Here is a 24,438-nt window from a genome sequence, read left to right on the forward strand (position 1 = left end):
GCGGGCCAAATTTGGCCCGCGGGCCAGAGTTTGACACCTATGTCTTAAAGGGTTAAATAGCCTGTGGCAAATATATTAGTGTTGTCTTCTCACTATACATACTCTTAACTTTATGCAAGAGAAAATAAAGTATAAAAAAAATGATATTTTTCGCAAAGAAACTCCGTCTTGTGTTTTTGACACATGGTGCTGCTTTACGTGCACCCGGATTTGCGACATGCTTTACGGTAACTCAAAACAAAGACTGCACCCTCTCCACTCGCTGTTTACAGACTGCATACTTTCCAGATGACCACAGGTCAGGTGGTATATCGTGATATATATCGTTATCGTGATATAAAATAATTCATATCGTGATAAATATTTTTTCCATATCGCCCAGCACTAGCTTGTGGCATTTAAATGGTGCACAGTTGGTATACCAAGGGTCCTAAAACATGACACGATAATATTTTCCACAATATTAAACCACCACCAGCCTGAGCTGTTAATACACAGGATAGATCCATGGTTATCTTTTTTCTGACTCTACCATCCAAATGTTAGGAGACTCATCAGACTAGAGAATGTTTTTTCAGTCTTCTGTTATCCAGTTTTGTGAGCCTTTTAAAATTTTAGGCTGGGTTGACAGGAGTGGCACCTAGTGTGTTCTTCCTGCTGGAGCCCATCTGCTTCAAGGTTCAGTGTATTGTGTGCTCAGAGATGGTCTTTGTCATACCTTTATCATAATAAGTGGTTATTTGTTGTATTGGTGCCTTCCTATCAGCTCAAAGCATTCTGGTCATTCTCATCTGATTTCAACAGGGTTTTTTTGCCCAGGGAACCACTGCGCAACCAATGGATATTTTCTGTAAACCCTAGTGGAACAATACTGGTACATCAGCCATTTCTAAATTACTCAGGTCAACCTGTCTGGCACCAACAACCATGCATTCATGGTTGTCACTTAAATCACCCTTCTTACCCAGGCCGATTTTTAGTTTGACTTTCAGTGTGTCATCTTCCCCATGTCTGCTTGCCTAAATGCACTTAGTAGCTGACATGTGATTGGCTGATTAGATGTCTGGGTTAATGAGCGGTTGAACACGTGTACCTAATAAAGTGGCAGGTGAATTTATTAGAATAAATTTAATGTCTAATTTGCAATGAAGTAGAGCTGGGCGATAAAACGATAACGATATGTATTGCGAAATAACTTTTTCTCGATAGAAAAATTAAACTATTGCGATAGGCCTCATCTCTCTTGTCCTCTTAGAAAAAAAAAAAAAAGAACAGCCAATCCAAATTAAGTAGCGCAGAGCCGAACCAATCACAGCCGCAGCGTCCACGTCACGTGACTTGTTACGTGCACAGCACAAGCGCCAAAGGCGCACATGTGTATTTGTTTTACAGCCGTGCAGCCGGGTAATGAAGGAAAGGAGTTTGCCGACTAGAGAAAAATCAACCGAGAGCGTGAGCGAAGGTTACCGAAGAAAAAACAGATGATGGTTCCAATTCTGGAGAGCTTGTCGAACGGAAGGGCCATAGAAGTTCCGTAGTGTGAACAGGGCTGGACTGGGACAAAAAATCGGCCCGGGCATTTTGACTAGAGACCGGCCCACCAGGATAGGGATTGAAAATGTGACGTCATTCAGGGGTAAAACCGCAAAGGATTCTGGGAACTTGAGGCAAGAGGTACTAGCGCACGCAGGCTTTCAATTGAACTAAGTTACACAGCGATAAAAAAAAGAAACCCCAAAATGGCAAGAAGCTGTTGTATTATTAACTGCAATAGCCGGTCGCATGACAGTCACGGGAAGCCGAAGGGTAAAGAGATCTTTTTTTTTTTTATCGGATTACGTCGTTGAAGAGAAATTGTTTAAGCCATGTTTCCGAAGTAAAAGCCGACGGATGGTCTGGATATACCAAATATAACGTCTCAGAACACTCCTGCTCACATGTTAGTCTGCTCCAAGCATTCCCACAAAGGTCAGTGTTTTGTAGCAGTTAATATGTCATTTTCATAACATAATTGGTGATATAGGTTACAAGCAAGTGTGGCGCTGAACAGAAATTGTCGCTATGCTCCTTTGTTTAATGTGCATAAATAGTGAATTGTCCTGACACAATATTGCGTTTAACTTCTGTTATTACCACGGTACATTGACAAAAACATATACTTTTATTCACAGGATAAAACAGTTTTTTTGTATCACTAATTGCCCAGTGCGATTACAACATACAATATTATTGTCACTGCTACATTTCTGTAATGCGTACCAGAAATTATTTCCACTACTAATTAATTACCGTTGAGCTCAAAGGTCCTATTAATAAACGGTTAACGATTGTGTATTTATGAAGACGATTTGTGAGACTGGTAAACTTACCTTTGTTTGTACGATGGTCGTTCTACACTGTGCATTTCAAGGTCCTGTACCCATCCGTTGGTAAACTGTACCCGGGCTTGTTGCAGTGACCTGAAGTTACTAAAAACTTCATGAGTGTATGCACTCACTCCAAGAACCGTATAATTATAAATCTGAGCGTGGTGAAAGTTGGGCAGCACGCTAACATCTTTTGTCCACTCTGTGTGCTCATAAGGGTCTGACCCTCTCACTCCTTTGATTTTTTTCCTCGTATCTTTTCTTTGCCTTTTCGTCGAGTGTCTCTTTGTACGGACCGGCATTGTTCTCCTTAGTTTTGTACATTCCTTTTTTGTGCGGCAAAGAAAAACCAAGAAGGTATTGGAACCGGAGAATGAACGTTTTGCGGTGCTGCCAATGCTTGCATTTGATGCGGTACTTGGATTGTTTTGCCTCGAGTTCCCGGCATGCAATGCGCGAAAGTCACGTGATCTGTCAATCACTATAGGAAAAACCTTAAATTAAGACCAAGAACACTAGAGGTGAGACATGATCATTAATTAATATCAAAATTAATAAATGACAGATTTAGTGATATTTTCATAAACACCTCCTTTCCTTTTTTTGTTCTCCATTTTCTTTAGTTCGTCTATAAGATTGCTGAACAAGGGGAGGTGCATCCGCCTCCTCGGCTGTAATTGGTCCAGCCCAGAGTCGATCATGACCAATTGGCCAATCCAACACCTTTCATTATATATACACCCTTCCTAAAAAAAAAAAAAAAAATCCATCGGCCCATAAAAACAAAAAATCGCCAGCGGCCCACCGGGCAAATGCCCGGTATGCCCGATGGCCAGTCCAGCTATGAGTGTGAAGGTATTTCGGCTATTTCAAGTCTGACAAAAAACAGAGTAGCGCGCACTGTAAATTGTGCCGAAAGCAAGTCTGGAAATACAATAAAGCGGTGCATGCTCAATCTCTGACTGAAAGCGCTAATTCATCATTCGGCTTTTGTCAGACTAAAGTCACTGTTAAAACTGTTTGAAAAGCTAAGCTATACAACAAGGAGAGATTGAGAATTTCCTTTTAGTTCTCAGTTTATTTGACATTGACAAAAGTTAGTCAATTTTGTCTGTTCTTCTGTAAAACGAACTAAGATTTATTTTTAGAATTAATATTTTGTTTCTAAGTGGAATTGACAATTTAGTGGTCTGTTTTGTTTGTTCTATTTTGAAACTTAAACGCTTTAGCGGCTGCCTTTTGTGTAGTTTACAATATTTGCCTTTATTTATCTGAAACTGAAGTCTCATGGTCCTTAAGTACATCTACCCTGTTGAACTTATTATGGGAAATAAATATTTTAATTAAAACAAGCTGCTAATTATTTCACATTTTACTTGTGAGCAACGGCACATTTAAATCTTACAAATATAGTTATTTGGCTTATATCGTGATATATATCGTTATCGCCTGAAATGAAAAAAACATATCGTGATATGAAAAAATCTTATATCGCCCAGCTCTACAATGAAGTGATTCCAAACTGTCTGCAGAATGTTGGTTGAGTATCATCCACACACTGAGTGCACACGCATTCCACTGCTCTTATTTATAGTCCTGTTCACAGTGACATTGTTAAATATTTTCCATTATGACGCACTTCTGTCTAAGGGAACACCAGATGAAGCTTCACTTAGTGCAATAAAGGGAATGTTTATAAACTAGAAATACCTGGGCTTGATCCAAGCTGATTGGACTTTGGTTTTTCTGTGTGTTTTGACATAATTAACAAGATCATTGTTTTTGTTTCAGTTTTCTGTTCAAATCTGGCATGTCCCTAATCCTTAGATGTAAATGTGTATTTAAGACATTTTAAGGTCATTAAATGATCTTAAATTTGTCTTAAATATATGTTTGCGAGTAAAATTACTTTACACCATGTAGCATAAGTGCGTCATCAAAGGCCGAGCTATCTTTAGACTTCGATCCAAAATCCAGGAGGAGGGCACTGAATCAGAGTTCAAATCACAACCTAATTCTCACACTGCTATGAACAAATTGGCCTAAAATGTTTAGTTAACATACAACACTTTATTGTAAATTTGTAAGTGGTCTTAATCAATTGTTCTCCAGGCTTTCTGAAGGTCTTTTAAAGTTTTCTTTGGACATCGGCTGCTTTTTCATTCATTTTCAGTCCAGTTCTTGCACATGAGCATTTTCACAGGAATGTTTTTTATGCTTTAAGCCAATTAACTGGATTAGACATTTCTTATTTTTTCCTAGCAAAATATAAGGAAATTAGGGATGGCAGTAAATGCACAGATATCAGCTGAACAAGTGAAGATAAAACACAAAGTCATAACATTTACTGACAACGTAAATACACTGATACATACTTTTGACAGTTTTATTTGAAATTGTGTTTAAATGTGTATCGTTTTCTTTTCTCACAGTGATTCCTTGTTTGTGACGCTTACTTTTTTGTATTCCACCTCAGGCTTTGGATTATGCGGAATTCCGGAGAATCTCATCAACAGTTTACTGAAGACTGGCGTTAAGGGCATCACTGCAGTCAGTAACAATGCAGGGTAAGTATGTACGGAAGGGTACATGATTTGTACATGCTTTTTTAGAATAGTAACATTCATTGTTGGTTTTTTTTTTTTGGTAGAATGAAATAAAAAACATTAAAATTATTACTTTGGTTTAAACCTTTTAACCAAACCACATCCTCACATATAAACTTGAAAGTTTTGCTCTTTGCCTTGAATAGTAGTGTTTCTTTGTTTTGATTTGAGCCTGTGATGGTGTCTAATAGCGGCATTGGCAACCTTGTCACTGTAACACCAAACAGGCAGTGTTGCGCTAGAGAGATGCCCAGAGGCTATTAGATAAGTCATCGGATAAGGTACAAGGAAGAGGTGTGTGTGGTCAGGTGATCTTGTGTGTGATGTTTGTATTTGGTCTCAGTGCAGACTCAGTGTACACATAACAGTCAGCTGATGACCTTAATTCCCATTATTGTACATTTTGTCCTTTTGTACATTTTGTGTAGTGGCAAGAACTAACTAACTAAATTCTAACACTGTTGAAAGAAAAAAGGGAAAAGAAAATTGCAGCTTTCTTGTGAAATCAAAACCTGGCGTGTCACAATCCAGTAAACATTTAACTGCAGTGCTTTTGCAGAAACAGTGAAACTTTAGTCATTCTTACCCTTTTATATCTTTGTATTTATGTCACATACAAAACTATTAAAGGGTAAGAATTACATGTGTATGTTTTCGTATGATAATTTTATAATAAAGCCTTCATGGTGATCATATATCCCAGTCATGGGTGGGAAATCAATTTTCCCAAGGGGCCACATGTGAAACTGGATCTGGGCTGCACCAGAAAGCGTATCAAGAGATAAAGTTAATATTGAGCAGAGTTGAGTTCAGCTTTTTGGTTCGGCCCTGCACAACAGTCCCAGTTTCTTATATTACCCCTTGGGAAAATTAATAGTGCTCTTATATCAGTGGCAGGCAATCAAGTACTGTAATAAAGACTCCTTTTTTTTCAGTGACAGTACTGCATAAGTGTGTTTGCTTGTGAAGCAGTGTGAACAAACTATTTTTTGAATGAAAACTATATTTACTATTTGACAACTAGGCATTGCTAACCTTATTTTGGCAGCAGTGGAAAGAAAGTGTAATTCTAACTTGGGAAATGCTGCCTCATGCTGTTGCCAGGTATGCAGATCTTATCTGAGAGGATAATAGAGAAGTTACCATCCAGAAATATGGGTTGTGTTGTGTCACTTTATTCTTTAAAATGATCCCTAATCAAGGATAAATCTTTAATCTTTTGACTTTTGTAGCAATATAGGAAACATGAGTGTTTTGTCTCACTGCTGTTGGGTGAGAGGAGCGAGACCCTCATATTTTACTTCACATGAAACTGACACAGCTGGCCCTTTATGCCCTCGATGAGATGAGAAGGATTCAGCTGTACAAAAGGAGATTATTGGGCTGTGACAGAACCGCCTTCCCTTGCAGCTTTATACTTACTGTGTAATCAGCTGCTCCAGAATTTGACACAAACCAAATAGATTCTGTATAAAAGGCAGTGACACTTGTGCTCAAGATCACTGCTGGAATCTGCTCTCATGAATGAGCACTGAGTATTTGCCTGAAGAGCTTATAGTCCTCAAACATCATTCCATACAGACCAGCTTCACACGCGAGATCACAAAACATTAAAACGAGTTAATAGTGCCAAAACCTTTGTTTAGTGTTTCCATTGTGTGTTGCATCACCAGTGGTTTGTGTGTGTGTGACAGTGCACTTTGCAGTTATCTGTTTTTGCATTCTGATAACGCATGGCCTGCATATAATTTACGATAACCCGAGATTAGAGTTCCAGTGAGTATAAAGCAGTGGTAGTTGGAGATTAGGAAACAAAATAGGAAAAGCATACTCTCTTTCATATTGGCTGGGGCAGTGTAAGAGAGAGGGAGTTTTTCGTTGTCTGTGCATTAACATAAAGCACATTGAAACTAACTTGATTTGATTGCCATGTGTTTTTCTTGTTTGGTATGAGAGAGCTTTAAAGCCACAAAAAGCCAGTCCTGTCACAGCTAATCAAACAGTTGCTCAAGGGACTCAACAATTTGTGTTTGTCAAAAAAGGCTAGAAAAGCGTATTCACAACTGTCGAGTCGTGATGATTTGTCCAGGTATGGTGATCTAAATACGTGACACCCTATGTGCAGCAGGTGTAAGACAGACTTGACACCAGTGTGAGCATCACAGCTTCTTTCAAGCACAATTATTCCGTGCGGTTTTGACGGACAATAAACAAAGACATGGTCAGAAAAATCCAACTCAGTGGCAACCGCAGGCTCTGCAGCTGTGTTTGATCAAATGTACTGTGATTATGGCTGTGAATAGGCCACAGCTGGACTGTGACTGTCTTTGCTTTGTCTTAAGAACAGAAAAGGGAGCCATATCAGTTTCAGCTTGACTGAGTTACAACATTGAATAACCTCTCTAAGTGTTTACCTTAACAATAAGAAATGCTGGAAATTGCAGGAAGGGAGGACATTGATAGTTTCTTATGAGGAAAAAGAAGCATAGTTGGTAGAGTACTGACAGAATTTTAAATAAAACACAACAAGACACTTGTATGTATGTACCCTTTAGATCAGTGTATATTTATAAAAACTGCTTAAGTTAATTTAATAAACAAAACAAAGCTTAGTAAGTTAGTGCTGTGTGTGTGTTTTCTTAGAGTGGATAACTTTGGCCTGGGCCTGCTGCTCCAGACTAAGCAGATCAAGAGGATGATCTCCTCATATGTTGGAGAGAATGCAGAATTTGAGCGACAGTATCTGTCAGGGGAGCTGGAAGTGGAACTAACGCCTCAGGTTAGTTTAAAAAAAAAAAAAAAAGTCAAGCGACAAGGCTTATACAGTTTTTAACAAACATGCTGTGGACATGTATCTGGATTTCTCTTGTACTCCTCTCATAATCTGTCACTTTTTTTCCCCCACAGGGTACTCTTGCAGAAAGAATCAGGGCAGGAGGGGCTGGGGTTCCAGCCTTCTTCACTGCTACTGGCTATGGTACTCTTATCCAAGAGGGTGGCTCTCCGATCAAGTACAACAAAGATGGTAGCATTGCCATTGCCAGTGAAGAGAGAGAGGTGAGAGTGCTGTCATCCCTGTTGTAGTTTTGGAATTAAATGCTGTAGCTGAACTTCAGTGGGTACATGATAGTATCGTTGAATTGTCCTCATAATGCATGGATTCCCAAGAGCTCTGGTCTGATCTGTTGTAGCGTACAGCAGCACTGAAATCCAGCTTCTTTATACAGTAAATATACACAGTGAGTTGAATAAATCGCCGTTAGGTACTGGTATGCAACACATGTCTTGTGACTGAGGAATGAGCCTCTTCAAAATTTATATTTTAAGTGTAAAAATTATTTTGGAGGTTTCACACAGGTGGTGTAATGTGTAACCCTGAATAGTAGCCATTGCAGATTTATTTAAATGCCACAGAATCTATAGTATGATAAAGTTTAGACTCAGCTACAAAGGCAAAGTCTAAAATGTAAAAAAAGGACTTTAAAACAGCTCACTGTGCTTATCCTCAAGTTCATCCTGTAAGTAACTTCTCACTTTGTTGTACACAGGTGAGGGAGTTTGGTGGCAGGCACTACGTCATGGAGAAAGCCATCACTGGAGATTTTGCACTGATCAAAGCTTGGAAAGCTGACAAGGCTGGAAACATTGTTTTCAGGTAATTAATGAAATGGATTGTTGTGTTAAAATTGTCTTAAGCTTGAGATATTTGAAAATATGAAAACATTCTAATTACTCCATTTTTAGCCTTTATTAACTTTGTCAGCTCTTGTTTGCTCTCAGCCTGTGGGTCTACTTTGGCGCATACATCGTCTTTAATTAGTCAGACAGAATATTTTAGAACAGGACTGGGATTATCATTCATAACTACTAATATAGCTCAGTTCAATTATAGAAATCGATACTGCAAAAGTTAGAAAAATCTAAATAATGCTCTCAGTTTACTCTTGTCTTTAGATATTGTTTTTAGTTATAACAAAGTTTAGGTTATACATAGGTCCTACATGTAGCATGAGTAACATTGAACCAATCCAGTGCATGTCCAAATTGGATGTAGTAAAATTCTTCACCACAAGAGAGCAGTGTCCTCTGGTACTCTCAGTCTAAACTGGCTATAATATAATGGACAGCACATTGAGAGATTTTGAAATCAATTTCTGGTTTATATATTATATTTGCTGCCACTACATTTTATTCAATATGTATGTCTTGCTTTGTGTTAGGAAAACAGCTAGGAACTTCAACCAGCCCATGTGCAAGGCAGCCAAAACCACAATAGTTGAGGTATGTAACTGCAGCATCACAGTCACATGCTTTTTAATGTGTGAACCTGCCTCTTCAAACATTTTCACTAGTGGATTGCATGTGAGTGGAATATACACATAAGTTTCACTTTATTGTTTTACTGCATCCATTGTTTAAGTTTTCATTTTCTAGGCCCACTAGCTGAAAAAGGTAAACTTATAAATAAGTTGTACAAATCAACCGTCAGACACAGTGATGAGTAAACACTGTCCAAATTAAGACACACCTGTGCCCCCTGAATCTCAAACCCTTTGGGCTATTCACAATTCAACAATAACAAATAAAATAAAATAAAAATAGATAAACAAAAGCAACATTTAAAAAAGGAAAAAAATTGATGTAGCATAAAATATTTCTGGTTCTCCCTTTCTCACTGTCCCTCTCTCTCACTTTCTTTCTCTGTGTGTGCTGTCAGTGTCAGAGGCACAACTCTTCAACATGCTATTAATAGTATGCATGTAAGGAGCCTGGTCAGTAAAAAACAGAACTATAAGTTAATGGCAGTATTAACTCTTAACTAGAATCAATTTACAAGGTTATTAGAAAATAGTTTGAAACTAGCAAAGGGCTCTTGAGGTACAAAGGGGGCTGGGAGGAGTTAACCAGTAAGATGAGGGGAGGAGAGTGGGAAGGATAACAGCCAATATGAGAGAGAAGCCAGTTTAGATCAGATGTATATAATTAAATTGTAAATCAGTTTAAGTGTTATGTAATCACAGTGTTATTAGTTTACAGTATATTGGTTATTTAAAATCTAGTGCTTAGGTCAATAATTTATTTAAAATCTAATGTTGATGAAGACCACTGAAATAAGTTTCACCAGCGGAAAATGCTTCATGTTGTGTTGGGTAGAAACAAAACAACTAAAAATGATTGATAGAAGTAAAAGGTCATGTGTGTGTTTGTGAACTGAAATTGTCCACTTGAACGGGGGATATTCTTAGAGTCCCGGCATGAAAAATAAATGCAGTTTTTAGAGCTATGTGACCAGCATTTGAGTGTGTCCAGGTATTTCTGGGTTGTCTGTGACATACGTAGTTTCACTGTGTAATATGGTAAGGTCTTCAAGGTGCCCTGAGATGAATTTTGCTGTGAATAAAACTGAAGTGAAATTGAATTCTGTCTGGTTACCCACCTGTCTAGCATTTGACAGTTTGTTATTGCGTATCTCTTCCCTCCATGTGTATGTGTGTTTGTCTCTTTCTCCGCCTATCTAACACACAGCTTCACACCTCGCATATAGACATGGCTTGCTTCAGAGAGCAGCAGGGAGAAAAACTGTGTGAAAAACCATGAAAAAAATGGCACTTTCTGAAAATAAATTGCTAGAAATGGTCTCTCATAAATCTGAGTGCATTTTCAATTATTCCATTGTGCTGGACCTGAGATTTAATCTGCTGTTGATTAGAAATGTCTGAAAACATATGGGTACATTTTATCACTATGGAGCTGTTATGTGCTCTATTTACCATTGCAGACCAAATTTTAGTGACCAGCCAAACCTTTGAGTATTGATAAATAAAGAACCCATTTCATTTGAACTATTTACTATCCATTTATGACTAATGCTGTTCAGAAACACCCTGGCCGTCGAGCTTGCCCGCAACATCTGATGAAAAGCAGCCAACTACCTGCTCCAGGTTGGGAAGGAGTTGCTGCTCTGAGTAGGGGAGTGAGGCTAGAGTGGAGCAGGAGATTGACAAGCGGGTTGTGTCTGCAGTAATGTAGATGTTGTAATGGTTTGTTGAAGTAAAGAGAGAGCTGAGGGCGTAGGCACAGCTGACGTTTTACAGGTTTATCTATGTTTCTGCTGTCACCTGTGGGCATGTGCTGCATGTAGTGACTGAAAGAATAGAATCACGAATATAAAAGGTAGAAATCCAGTGGTAGAGTTAAGATTGTTCATGCATCTGACAAGTATTCTTCCTAGACATCTCAAGATGTCATGTTTTAGGCATGTTCAATCCAATGCAGAGCCTGGCTTTTGGAGCCTCATTATTCACCCAGAAGAGTAGATGCGGTGGCCAAAATCTGGATATATGATGGAAAATGAATTGATGGAACGACCTAATATTGTGTAAATATCAGTTAATGCTTGGGAATTGGTATAATGCAGTAATTACCAATGTTCAGTTCAGCTGAATTCAATTTTATTTATATTAAATTCTGAACTGAAGCCCCCTGGTGGGCTGCAGAGGTACTGCATATGGGCCGGAGTAATAACAGAAATTTAAATGGTAAATGGCCTGTATTTGTATAGTGCTTTACTTAGTCCCTATGGACCCCAAAGCGCTTTACACTACATTCAGTCATCCACCCATTCACACACACATTTACACACTGGTGATGGCAAGCTACATTGTAGCCACAGCTGCCCTGGGGCGCACTGACAGAGGTGAGGCTGCCGGACACTGGTGCCACCGGGCCCTCTGACCACCACCAACAGGCAAGACACTTGTCCTTGGGCAAGTGTCTTGCCCAAAGACACAACGACCGAGACTGTCGGAGCCGGGGCTCGAACCGGCAACCTTCCAAGACAAACTGCCAACTCTTGGGCCACGATCGCCCCGTTTAGTTTGAAATTACTCAAGTATGGTCTTTTCTTATTTATATAAATTTTTTTAGTTATATAAAAGGTAGTTGGGTCAGACATTTGCCTTAACACTTTGCATATTAATGGGTAATATTAGCAATGTATAGCAAACAACCTGTATTGTTTGTTTTGAAATTTTTATTAAAAAAAACAAGGGAAAAAAAATCACGTTCTCTTGTATTTTGATTAGAGTGAAAATTGAGATTGAGTCGAACCCATGGGGATTTTCTAGTTTTTAAGGGGTCCGTAGCACTCTTGACTTATAGAATGACTGGTATGACTGGTTTACTTATTGAAACATGTTTTTGATGGCCCTGTTACAACTAAGAAATGTGTTACAGGTATTGGATTTAGTAATAATTTGAATAATAATAATCACAATGCTAAGATCTAAGTATAATTGGTTGAACTGAATATTGCAACTATCTTTTTGAGCCTAGAATCACCTAAACAATGTATGAAGTGTTTTCCATAAGATACATTTGTGCCATTTTTACCAACCTTTTTACTTACCTACAGTGATGAGTAGCAGGCATTGGGTGAAAGACAGATTAATCAATGTGAAAAATTGAATGTGGGATTTGGATCACAACAACATAAGCTTCCAGGATGTACTTCACATTGCAAGATCTGAAAACAGTTATGAACATGAATGGCATCTGCAAATTGTCATGGATTGAGAAATTTAAAAAAAAAGGTTACTCTTAATGTTTAGAATGGGATTATTCTAAATTATTAATACTTTGCTTTTCAGTAGAGTACTTGACATATATGGGTAAGCTACAGAAATGTTATTTGAAATGTTCTATTTAGGTTAAGAACTGATGTCAGTCGATTAACCTCTCCTAAAGTGCATTCTCCAATCTGACACCAATCATTTTATTTTAGGACAGAAAGCTGCGCATCTGCATCTGAACTTAATTAATCTTTTTTTAAATGGAATTTGACGTTGCCTGCCAGTAGTAAAACTAGACTGTGTCAAACAACTGTGCCAGTTTCAGACTAGTCTTTGAAGTTTTTTTCTACTTTACTCCTTTTTCATATTGTGCTCTAATTACAAAACGTGTCATCCACATATCAACTTGTTTTTTTATCCAAGAGGCATTCATTGTAATTTGTGATGTGGTCTGATAAATGATATCAGATAGAATTTACATGTTTTGAATCTGAGTCTAGTCCTGCTTTGTTTAATCATTTGATTCACTTGTTTTTCTTTCTTTTTTTTTTTAAATTTTTTATAATAATGACAGTAAACATTGACCTAAAGTGAGCCCCCTTCCTCATTTCTGCTCACCCACATTAAAATTAGTGTGCAGAGTGATAAATAATAACGGTTCCTTATGTTAAATAAATGTCTAACTTAAAATCCCATTATGGCTCTCTGACCACTTAGTTCTATCACAATGATTTGTCAGATGGCCAGTTTTTATGGTCCCTTCTTTATGGCAGTGCAGGTAACATATTAACATTATGACATTTTATTGATGACTATAAAGTGATTGGCCCTATTTAGAGCCTTTTTTCTTGCATAGTGCATATTGGCATAGAGACTAATTACTTGTTTCTATGCCAATAAATTTGTCCTCAGGATTTAGTACATGGTCGGTCATAAATCTGGTGATTTTGGAATCAATATTGACCCTGTTGTCTTGGTGTAAGGAACAGAGAGAGTGAGGTGTTTCTCAAGCCATTCGTTTAACTTGCTCAGCTTTTTAGCTGACGCCATTTCGCCAAGCTTGTGTTGCACATCAACTGTACTGTATTTTTCCACTGAGCTACCTAATAATAAAACTACCCACCTAATACTGTGAAGGGCTTTGCCCCCATAGCTCTAAGCTCTGGTGCATGGACACAGGGCATCTAGGGGTGTATGACATTGAAACTTTAGAATACTATGGGTTACGAGGTGGGACTTTTTGGGATTAGGCTTATTCTAGAACACACCAGAGATTTTTGATCAGATCTGTATCTGTGCGTATGGAGGCTGTGTCAAAACTCTGAGCTCTCTGTAGTCTTCTTTCTGTATTTCCCAAGCAGTTTCTGTGGTGCATGGTAGTGTCTTGTCTGTATGGGGCCTCCTGCTGCCGCCGGGGGAGTGGCATTGCCATCATATTACATCGGTTATCAGTGTTATTTATGTCACCTGTCCGTTGTTTTAATGTTGTGGCTTATTTGCGTATAGAAAGACCAAACTGTGAAGCAATTACTGATGAAAAAAGGACAAAAATGCAGTCAAGAGCTTGACAAGACCCGGGGAACTTTAGGGAAATAATTTCCACACTTTGTAGCTATAACTAAACAACTAGATTGATTTATTAAATGAAATCTAGATTATATTAGTTTAAGTCTTGAAAATACTTAATCATCTGTGAAATTAAGTCCTGTAGTCATAGTCAGACTAAAACCCAAATCTTATTAATGTGATTCTGGTCATTGGCTTTAATTAGTTACTAGAACATCCACACACTTGAGTGTTTCAAAATGAGTTTCATAAGTATAGGCGACTTTCTTCTTCAGCAGTGGCAAAAAGCTTATGTCCATTAATTTGTTGAATAAAGTTTTGTTTAGCTAACCCATTCTTCTTTAATTTTCTTTCCTGTGCTTGAACTGCAGACTAAAAGAAGAAACCTGAAGTATCTGGAATATCTATACTTAATATGCACATAAAATTATAGCTTTCATTAAAAGTATCCCTTTGAACTATTTACATACTGTCAGTAATCAAAGTCATCAAAGTCAAATTTACTGAGGCTCAGTGAATATGTGTGTAATGCATTTAATCCCTGAGGGGCTAACAGAGTTGTAACCTACTGACTCCAATTTTTTTTTTAGAAATTAATGGCAGTTATGGAAAGCAAGTTCAAATGATCTCCTGGTACATATCAATAACCCCGCGGTGGTACCCGGCTGAGTTCATTTCACGCATCTTGGAGATAAATTGATTAACATTTTGTTATATTCTTTAATGGTTTACATTGTTGTAACTCCGTCTCACACATAGCTAACATTAGTGCTCCACGCTGATCGTTGAGAGACGGTTGTAGTTTATGTGCCAGTTTATGCCATCTACTTTTTTTAATGGGATTTATAATCCTGGAGATTGGAAGGGTGCCAGAAAACAAGATAACACACAAGCAAATTACACACACACAAAAAAGAAAAATTACCATTATCATCACTGGCTCCTTCCATGGTTGCTAGGCAACCAAACTCTGCTATTCAATTGTTCTGTGTTCCAGGGTGTCCAGCTGGTCCAGTTATTCCCTTATCACAGGTACAGTGAAAGGCCCCAGTGCATTGTGGGATTCAGTGCACCAGAGACTGAATCAAGCAGTGGTTTCTGCAGTTGTTCGATCATCAGTCACAGTAAATGACTCAGATGTTCTCTTGTGGCAGCGCGGTGTAGTTGTGTGGGTGTTATCGTGCACGCACAGCAATCCAGTCATGCATGAATTAAATTAAGGTATTTGGAAGTGTGTTTTGTTTTTTTGTTTTTTAGCCAGGCAAGAGGTCTAATTGGTAATAAATAACCCCCATGCTCAGATTTCCAGTTCAGCCTCCCACTGGATGTTTGCTGAAACAAAAATTGCAATAACTAAGGGTTTAAACATTGTTTTGTGTATATTGTTTTACTCTTTGAAATTTACCTTTTAATTAAAAGAGGAATTATAGTTTCAATCATAGTTTGGGAACATGTTTTTTATTGGCTGGATAATTAGATTCTTTGTGATTATCCTTCCCTTTTTTTGTAAACACTATATCTGTTAAATTACTTGGCACAAATATTCCCTTGGAATTAAGATGAATTGGCGGTTAAAGGTCAGAGATTAAGGTCACTGTGACCTCATGTCTGGCCGTTGTTGTGAATGTAATTAATTCAGGAAATCGTTCACTTGGATTCAAGCGTGATTGGTATAGAATTCGTTGGTTAAAGGTAAAAGTCACCGATTATAAAATGTCTTTGGCCATGACTCAAAAATATGACTCATATTTGTGATATGATCAATATATCTTTTATAATTAAATGATGAAGTGATTTTTTTTATTTACAAGAGGTCAGCTCTAGACAAACATGGTTGTAAACTGCAGCTTTACTGTTTGCAGAGTTATAAAGCTGCAAAGCTGCAGTTTTAGTTTACTGCTGTGTTTTTCCTCGAAATGATAGGGATTATTGCAACAGACTGGGGACTTGCTGGTGGTGTAACCTGCCTTTTCGCCTAAATGACAACTAGGATAGGCTCTAGGTCCCCCCTCTCTCACGACATTGAATTGGATAAGTGGAAAAAGATTGTTCGATGGATGCATGATGGGTATTATCTTAAGCCGCTGCTGTGGTCTTCTGTAGATCAGAATGCCTTCTGTCTCCTTTAGTAACTGTTGATATTTCGATTACATGATACAGGCAACATTCCTTTTAGCTATTTTGCATAACTTATAATGCCTTGTTGAGTTTTCTAGTCTTGTTCTTGACTTGTGCCCTCCACTGACATCATTACTCAAGCTACTGTTCGCTAGTAATTAGAAACCACTTATTTTCTCCATCATTTCCTGCCTAAGGAGGTTCATGAATTGAATTTTATTTGCAAAGATGTGCAGTTTATTCTTTATGTTCCCATTTTGCACAGCTTATGGGGATTTAGAATGTATATTTGCCACAAGAGGAAATGTGTTATTTGAATGCTAATTGACTAAAAATCTTTAATGTAGATTTTCATAGTAATACTTGTTTTGAACTGATATTTCAAAATGTATTGCACACAGCCCAATAGCAGCTGTCCAGCAGTGTCTTTGGTTTAGTTTTTTGTTATTGTTTCAATTTTGAAGTGTTCTCCTGAACATAATAAGTCATGACTTATTTTAAAGGCTGCCATTGACATTTATAGGAGTAAGTCTGCTTGACATAAACATTACTTCAAGAGCCATGCTGACATTTTTTGATGGCTTATACAAACGCATCAGAAAATGTCACTGACAGTCTATAATATACCTTACTGATTGACAGTCAATAGGGTCTGATGAACTGGTTGAATGTAAAAGCAGAGGGAGAGACTGTGAAAGTGTGATAGAAGACAGATTTGCTGAACATATGCAGAAAACGAATGCCTGACTGTAAGTTTAAAGTTTCCTCACAACTGCCCGTCATCTGAATCTGAAGCACATTGCAAGAAGGCTTATGTGTTAGTCGAAATGTAAACATTGCCATTTGAGCTGTGAGTGCAGAAATCCATTCCAAATGATACAAGGTGCTTTGGTGAGCAATGTGTGGCATCTGAAAAATGTATTTTAAGTTCTGTAATGTTGTCAAGGTTTACATTGGCTGGCTGGCTGCCATTTTCTGGATAGCATAAAATCTGTCACAGGCAAGGCAAGCTTCCACTGAGGAGAAACAGATTGCTCGTGATGTCAGTGCACTAGGTTAGGGGATATAGCCGGAGCTTTGCCCTGAAAGTGGAAACCGTGCGTGGCCAAGTGCACAATAGGAGGAAGATTGAGAGGCTATAAATAAACACAGTAATGAGAGTGTGGTGTCACTGTCATCATCATGCCCTGTTGCCGGTTGCCTGTAGCCACACCTTCTTTCCCTTGACCTTTTGACTGTCACGTTTCAGTTCTTGCATCCCTAAATAAAATAAAGAGATGTAAAGATATAAAACTTTTTTTAATGCCAAATTTGTTTTTAGTTGTTTTGATAAGCCATTTGATTGGGGAAGTTAATTAGCATACAGGCTCCTGTATACCTAACTAGTTAACAAATTTGTTGTCAGTAGCAGGTGATTCCTTATAATGCTGGTGATGCACACACCCTTTCCATCATTGTTTTTGTTTTGTTTGTGTTTTTTTTTAAACCATGATTAAATATATAGCTGTCATTTTCACTAATTCGAACACTTAAAGCAAACACATGCTACACCGAAAGCTCTGATCTGTCTTTTTCTTAAAATAACATCAGACATTCGATTTTAGAATCCTCTCCCTCAAGGTCTTGGAGTGCATGAGAGCACTGTGGGTCACAGAGGGGTGCAGCTGCTCCCTGGTGCAGAAGGAGCATATACTGCAGGATTTTCTCCAGCTGCCACAAATCCCATGGTTAGAAAGTCTTGGTGACTTCTTTGTGAGTAATATTTAAAACTCTGGCTGAAATGGTACTGATAATTCCAGTGTGCTCATAGTGATTTATCTATAGTTTTGCTACATATATTAGCAAGTTCTGCCACAAAAAACTCCCAAAAACCAAAAACATAATAACACATTAAATCGAGTCATTACCTTTAAAATGAAAGTCAAGTTGAGGTTTAAGAAAGGATTACCATGCAATCAAAATTCACCTTTGGAACCAGTCTTAAGCTAGAGTCACATTGGAAGACCATAAAAAGTGAATGACATTCAGTGACTGCAGGCTGAATAACCACTGGCTAAGCACAGTGGGTGTTACCCGAGATGAATTTCTCTCAACTTCCAGGTGACAACGCAGGATACTGTTGATTGATGTATGACCCGATAATAAATACATTTAAGTGTTACCTAGGCAACAGGAGCCTGGAATGTCTGCAAGCGATCAGCCATCAGTACGAGCATTGCTTCCAGTTTGGACGCAGCTTTATGACAATATTCACAAGGTGGCAAAAATATTCACTTCAAATGTAAGTTTCCGTGTGTGGGGAACAACTAAACAACAGTTTATCACTACACAGCAGAATTACTGTCTCTGCTGTCGATGTGTGTAGATGCTGTTGTTGTAACTAATATATAAGACATAAGAATTTGTATTTGCATAACAATTTCTATAAAAATGGCACAATATAAGGAATTTCCATTTATTTACAAGTTATTTATTTCAGTAGTATAGGATATAAGATAGTGTCTGTTGTTTGTTTTTATTTATTTAATGATTGTTATTTCAGTAGTATAAAATTTCCACGATAGCAGCAACAGGTATCTGATGTGTTAAGTACAGAAGGGAGTGTTGTCTGCACTCTTATGGTATTCTAAATGGAGAAATTGGACAGTGCTGTGTGTGTACACTGAGGAATGGTAATGCAGCTGTACTTGTGCACTCATCACTTAGGCTATTAAAAAGGTGCAATTAGCAGTGCTCTTTGTTTATTCCACTCAGTGCCTTTGTAATCAAGGGTGTGATGAACATTGTAGCGTCTCGGACCTATTATTGTGTAACCTTTTTTTTTTAATACTGTGCACATATTTTCATTTGCTGCAACCATTGTAACCACTAAAACAATATAACCGTTATATTTAGTTTATCTTACAGTACTTTTTGTTCAATCAACTTAAAAATGTAATCCATCTATTTTAGTTTTGTTATTCTTTTTACATTTGTATCATATTTCATTAGCATGGCATAGTATTTCAAGTGTCGTTTAGTGAATGAAGAGCGAGGGGTGTGCTCCACATCACTGTTTATGGTTTATTCTAGGAATTTGATAGCACTACACACTGATCAGTGTGAGATTAACGAGATTTGACAAAGCTCACAGCCTAAAAAAGCACAAACTCATGAAAAAACGCTTGCCACGTCCCCAGAGGGCACTTTGATTCCCTCTATCCTCCTGCCAGCTCACTTCATGCCTCACTCCGCTCTCATTGATGTGAAAATCGTTCTACAGATACGGGAATATCAATGTCCGTCCATGTGTGCCTGCTTGCTTGTGCTACGCACCTGCTCATTGTGTGTGTGTGTGTGTGGCTGTGTGTGTGTATTATTTTATTTTAGTGCTTTATCCTTTCACATCCGTTGAACCTTCTGTCTGAACTACATCTGAGCAGTGGTGTAGCCGGGACACATCACATAGATGAAAAGAACAGAGGCTTTTTTTTTTTATGTACACAGCACATTTAAATTGTATGAGCTTGTTATTGTGCTTTGACTTAGCTTTGGGAGGGTAATTGAAAATGGAGCTGAATACATGGTTTGTTTGCATGTGTGAGACCAATGAAACAATATGAGGAAAGCCAGCCTCTTGGGTGTGAATTCTGTGTTTGTTTGTTTTTTGTTTTTCAGGGTCTTACAATTGTATATACTTTTCTAATTAAGGGATTGATGTTGTTTTCATATGCATTCATCTTAAAATTCTTAGAAATTTACACCCCAGATATTTGTTGTAATCCCCCTCCCCCAAGTCTCTCTTGTCATAAGACTTTTTAATTTTTTAATAACATGACAAGCACAATCTTGCTTAATGAAGATGTCTAAGAAAATCATGCTTCTCACCAAGACAGATCAAGCCCCCAGAGATGTGGGTGAGTGTGTGGGACTGCTGCATCAGTCTCATCTTGCATGGCCTCGTTTTCACTCTGGAGCATCAGAGATTTACCATAAACCAGAGTAGAACCAGCAAAAGAGTCTAAAATCACTTTATGGTCCTGAGTGGCCCTAGCTCATGAGAGACCAAAGCCTGTGTATCCATGACAACGCTAAGATGGGATCCACTCTTAGCCATTGACTCCTCTCAGTCAGGGCTGAGTGCTGAGGGAGGAAGTAGAGATAAGGAAAGATTCAATTCAATTTGCTCTGAACGGCTGCTTGCCCCTCATGTAAATAGAATAAGCAGGTTACACTCTGAGCTACACAGGAGTAAAGCACTGAAAAGTAGAAATGAGGGCGAGAATTATGTTGTCATGGCTGAGTCGTCTTTGGTCCCCAGAGGTGTGGAAATGCTTTTCTTTTTTTCCATTTTTCATTTTAATTTTATTATTTCAACCACTTGAAGAATCTCCTGGAAGAAAGAAACGGCACATCCTTCCCATTGAAGTCTCATCTGTTTGACAAAGGAAAATTGGTTCTCGAAAAAAGGCTTTTTGTCAATCCCTCCCCAGCTTTGTTTGAGTCCTTTATTTGAAATCTCTGGGACTGTAGTGTTTAATGCTACAGCCTACTGTAAATATGGATACTGCAAAAAGAGCTAGAGCAGACCTGCATGGGCAGCAAGGCTTAATGGATCCCACACATGCCGTACAAGTCTCCCTGAACACCCTTTGAACTAGGGTGTTCAGGGAGGCTCAGTTTATAGCAAGGAGGAGGAAGCAGGTTCGTTGTTAGGTTCCTATCCTAGTCATGATGACCCAACTCTTTTGAAATCAATAGCCATTTCCATCTGTGTCTTGTTAGTCAGACAGAAAGAATCCCAGATGTATACTCCTCTTCTGCTGCTGTACACTTTCTAAATAAAGGTGGTGCACTTTCTGTCACAGTCAGCAATATACTGCTTGCTACATGTACACAATTTTTATATTGCTGTCATGTTAAGTACGACAATGATCGAGATGGTTTATTCCATATTATCAGAATAAATTGATCTGAAATTTAACCCTTGGAAAAAAGTTTTTGGAACTAACCATTGTTTTCCACATAATGGTGAAAAGGTTCCTTTTGACCTCTATTTTTAGTTTGGCCAGCTTACCCACAGCATGAATATAATCTCTTCCATACACCCCTACTCTCGCTGCTTTTGATCTTAGGATCAAGCTGCATCCCCTGGGCTTGGTGTGTCAGACGATTCCTATTTTCTGTTAGCCAGGCTGACTTTGGGTACACAGACAGCTTTCAATGGGCTCAGTGGAGTTGCTAGATGAATAAATGCAACTTTTTCACAAATATTTACTGTCTCTTCCCTGTGAAAGACATGATAGTAGAATAATTTTAAAACCTCTGAGGCCATATTAGGACAAAAATGTTTTCTTCAGCATTAATGCCACTGATGTTTGAAGCTCAATTATGAATTATAATAGTAACAAACTTAAATTGTCTCATTTTTTTTTACATTTATTTACAGTATTTACATTTTTAAAGCCTTTAGAAATTGTATAGTAACCCTAAAATCAAAAAGAAATCTTCAGATTTGCCTGCAGAGTGGGAAAGCATCTACTGGATTTTTATCACTTCACCTTTTGAATTTCATAGCGTGGTAGGCAAAGGTTATTTTCTGGTGGTGTAATTCCATCTGTGCATGGTTTCTTTATCTGAACTTTAATCTCAAGGATCATGGGACACCTTGCAAGTGAAGTCAGAGCTCATCACTCTGTGTCTCTGTGTAGGTGGAAGAGGTGGTGGAAGTCGGGACTTTTGCTGCAGAGGATATCCACATACCCAGCATCTATGTCCACAGGGTTGTCCAGGGCGCCAGTTATGAAAAAAGGATTGAGGTACAAAATGATACTTTGAAGAGCTCAGACAAGTAGACACATTACATTTGGAAGGCATGCAAAGCATTCTGGATTATGAAATTGTAATGGAAAAAGAAAAAAAGATAAATCCTGCATTGATAGAACTGTAGAGATGAACTTTTTCCAAGCCTTTTCACATTTCTATCACTGTTCAGAAATATACTTTGTTGTTATATTCATGTGTCCTGTTACTCAACCAGAATGAACTTTTCAAGATTATTTTATATTTCCATGTTTCCAGAAACGCACAGTAAGGAAAAGCCAAGAAGAGAAGCCCAAGCCAAAGAAGGAATCTGACATTGTTCGAGAGAGGATCATTCGCAGGGCTGCTCTGGAGTTTGAGGATGGCATGTATGGTATCCTTTGATGGAAATGCAAGCAGTGAGAGGATCAAAAAATCATATACATTTGTGAAGCAGTGGCCTACTTTTAACGCCCACCAGGAAAACCAAACCAAAAAGTATCCAGCTGCCACAGAAGAATGCTTTACCTTGGCTTCCTTTATTATCAAGTTGCATAATAAATGATGCACATAATGTGCTATGCTTTTTTTCTTTTTTTTTCCTCCCTGTGGTCTTTAGTTACATTTTATCGTGACAGCTTCTGCCCTTCCTTGTGAAATCATCTTTAGTTTTTAATTGACTGATCTGTGATTAACCATTCAGTGTTTTTTGGACTTAACATAACTGTTTAAAGGATGCGTGCATTTGTTAATCTTAACACCTTTTTCCCCTGTCAGAAATACAAATATCGTAGCTGCTCTCTTTAACAAAGAATAATACAAGCTAACCTTGGTATTGGTATCCCCATGCTGGCCAGCAACTTTATAAAACCAGACATCACTGTACACCTCCAGAGTGAAAATGGGATTCTGGGACTGGTAAGACACCTACGTTTTTTTTTTGTTTGTTTTTTTTGTCCCCCCTTCAGGTTTCAGCGCTTTGAATCTTGACTAAACAAGCTAACGAGCTACATATTTCTTCATTCTTTGCAAAGACGTTTTTTTTTGAAGTGGCAGTAAATGTTTTTGAACCAAATTGTGCTCTGAGCATGTTTCAAACTGAGTAGCCATTTATTTAACCAGCATCATTCCTAGTTGGGGCCCTCATTTGAAATGTGTTGCGATTGTTACGTAAGAGATTGTAGCAATTTGACGCTTTCTCTTCCATTTTTCTTTCTCATTATTTGCCGGCTGAGCCTTTTAACAAAGGCTGCCGCTGCTATAGAATGGCTCTCCAATCAGTTGTGTTGCCAGAATGTAGGCGCCTATGGTAATTTCTTATTTGTCAATGTTATATTTATGACTGCCAGTTTCAAAAAGGTACCGATCTCTCCACCTCCTTAGTCTCAAAGAATTGCTCTCTTTGTTGAAAGGAGAGAAAATCAATGCCTCATCTAATCGGAGAAATGTGATTGTGCCTCTTTCTTCAAAGACCATGGCCAGTCAGGCTGAGTGAGATGTGTCCTGCCTGCATGTGTGCAAAATTTTTTTTTACCTTTATTTCTTTTTGTGTAGGGTCCCTATCCCACTGAGGATGCAGTAGACGCAGACCTGATTAACGCTGGTAAGGGTTATCCTAATGAACATCTAATTTCCCACGTCCTCTGACAAAATTAGATAATTTATTTAAGAGAGTTAAGTATGCGTGAAAAATGGTCTGGCAAAATAATAGGGAAAATAAGAGCATTTTATTTTACCATTTTTTGCCTGCCTGCTTCATGCTTGGGACAAACTTACTCAGATAATACTTGTTTGTGTCCAGTTATCCAGCATCGTTTTTCCCTCTCTAATTCAGCCTTCCATTTATTTTTTTAATGCCATTGTTGGATGTGTTTCTTTTTTATTTACTTTCTTCATGTTCATCTCTAAAGTGTGTTGCTTTTTGATGTGTTGAGTGTTAAATTCACTGCTATGATAAATGAATTGCAATACTTTGTGTTGCTTTTCTGCAGGGAAGGAGACTGTCACTGTGCTCCCTGGGGCGGCATATTTCTCCAGTGATGACTCATTTGCTATGATCCGAGGGTAAGTCCATAAGACACAAGCTTTTCAAAACTTGTTTGTTGAATTCAAGTAAGATATGCCTAACAGTGGTGGACTTAAATGTAAGTCCCTTAAAAATTATTGAGTCAGTTATAGCTTGGAGGTATACATAAAGTGAGACCTTTAAACACATCATTTCTAATCTATTATTTACTGAATTTTAGAGTCGCAATAATTTCATATTTGCTTATCACCTGCACCGAACACCTGTAACCAGAGGCCAAAATCATGACTCACAATGCTGGACAACACTGTCATCAGTACAACTAGACAGCAGCCTTCCAAATATTCCCAAGGTCTTCGGTTCTTATTGATTTGCCAGCTCACTGTGATTGCCCACCCAGACTC

The 24,438-nt window shown here is 38.2% G+C and overlaps 1 protein-coding gene across 1 annotated transcript in view; it reads left to right on the top strand.

The window, feature by feature from the left end:
* The window catches only part of oxct1a (3-oxoacid CoA transferase 1a), a 54,275-nt gene that overhangs the window by 3,106 nt on the left and 26,731 nt on the right, over window positions 1-24,438 (top strand). Inside the window, exons 3-12 of the mRNA XM_031727381.2 lie at window positions 4,843-4,933; window positions 7,616-7,751; window positions 7,880-8,029; window positions 8,521-8,627; window positions 9,193-9,253; window positions 21,918-22,025; window positions 22,288-22,402; window positions 22,832-22,926; window positions 23,563-23,611; window positions 24,000-24,072. Coding sequence (XP_031583241.1) covers window positions 4,843-4,933; window positions 7,616-7,751; window positions 7,880-8,029; window positions 8,521-8,627; window positions 9,193-9,253; window positions 21,918-22,025; window positions 22,288-22,402; window positions 22,832-22,926; window positions 23,563-23,611; window positions 24,000-24,072 — 985 coding nt within the window. The remainder of the gene's footprint in view (window positions 1-4,842; window positions 4,934-7,615; window positions 7,752-7,879; window positions 8,030-8,520; window positions 8,628-9,192; window positions 9,254-21,917; window positions 22,026-22,287; window positions 22,403-22,831; window positions 22,927-23,562; window positions 23,612-23,999; window positions 24,073-24,438) is intronic.

The sequence above is a fragment of the Oreochromis aureus genome, linkage group 12 (assembly GCF_013358895.1).
Source record: "Oreochromis aureus strain Israel breed Guangdong linkage group 12, ZZ_aureus, whole genome shotgun sequence".
In the NCBI taxonomy this organism is placed as follows: domain Eukaryota; kingdom Metazoa; phylum Chordata; class Actinopteri; order Cichliformes; family Cichlidae; genus Oreochromis; species Oreochromis aureus.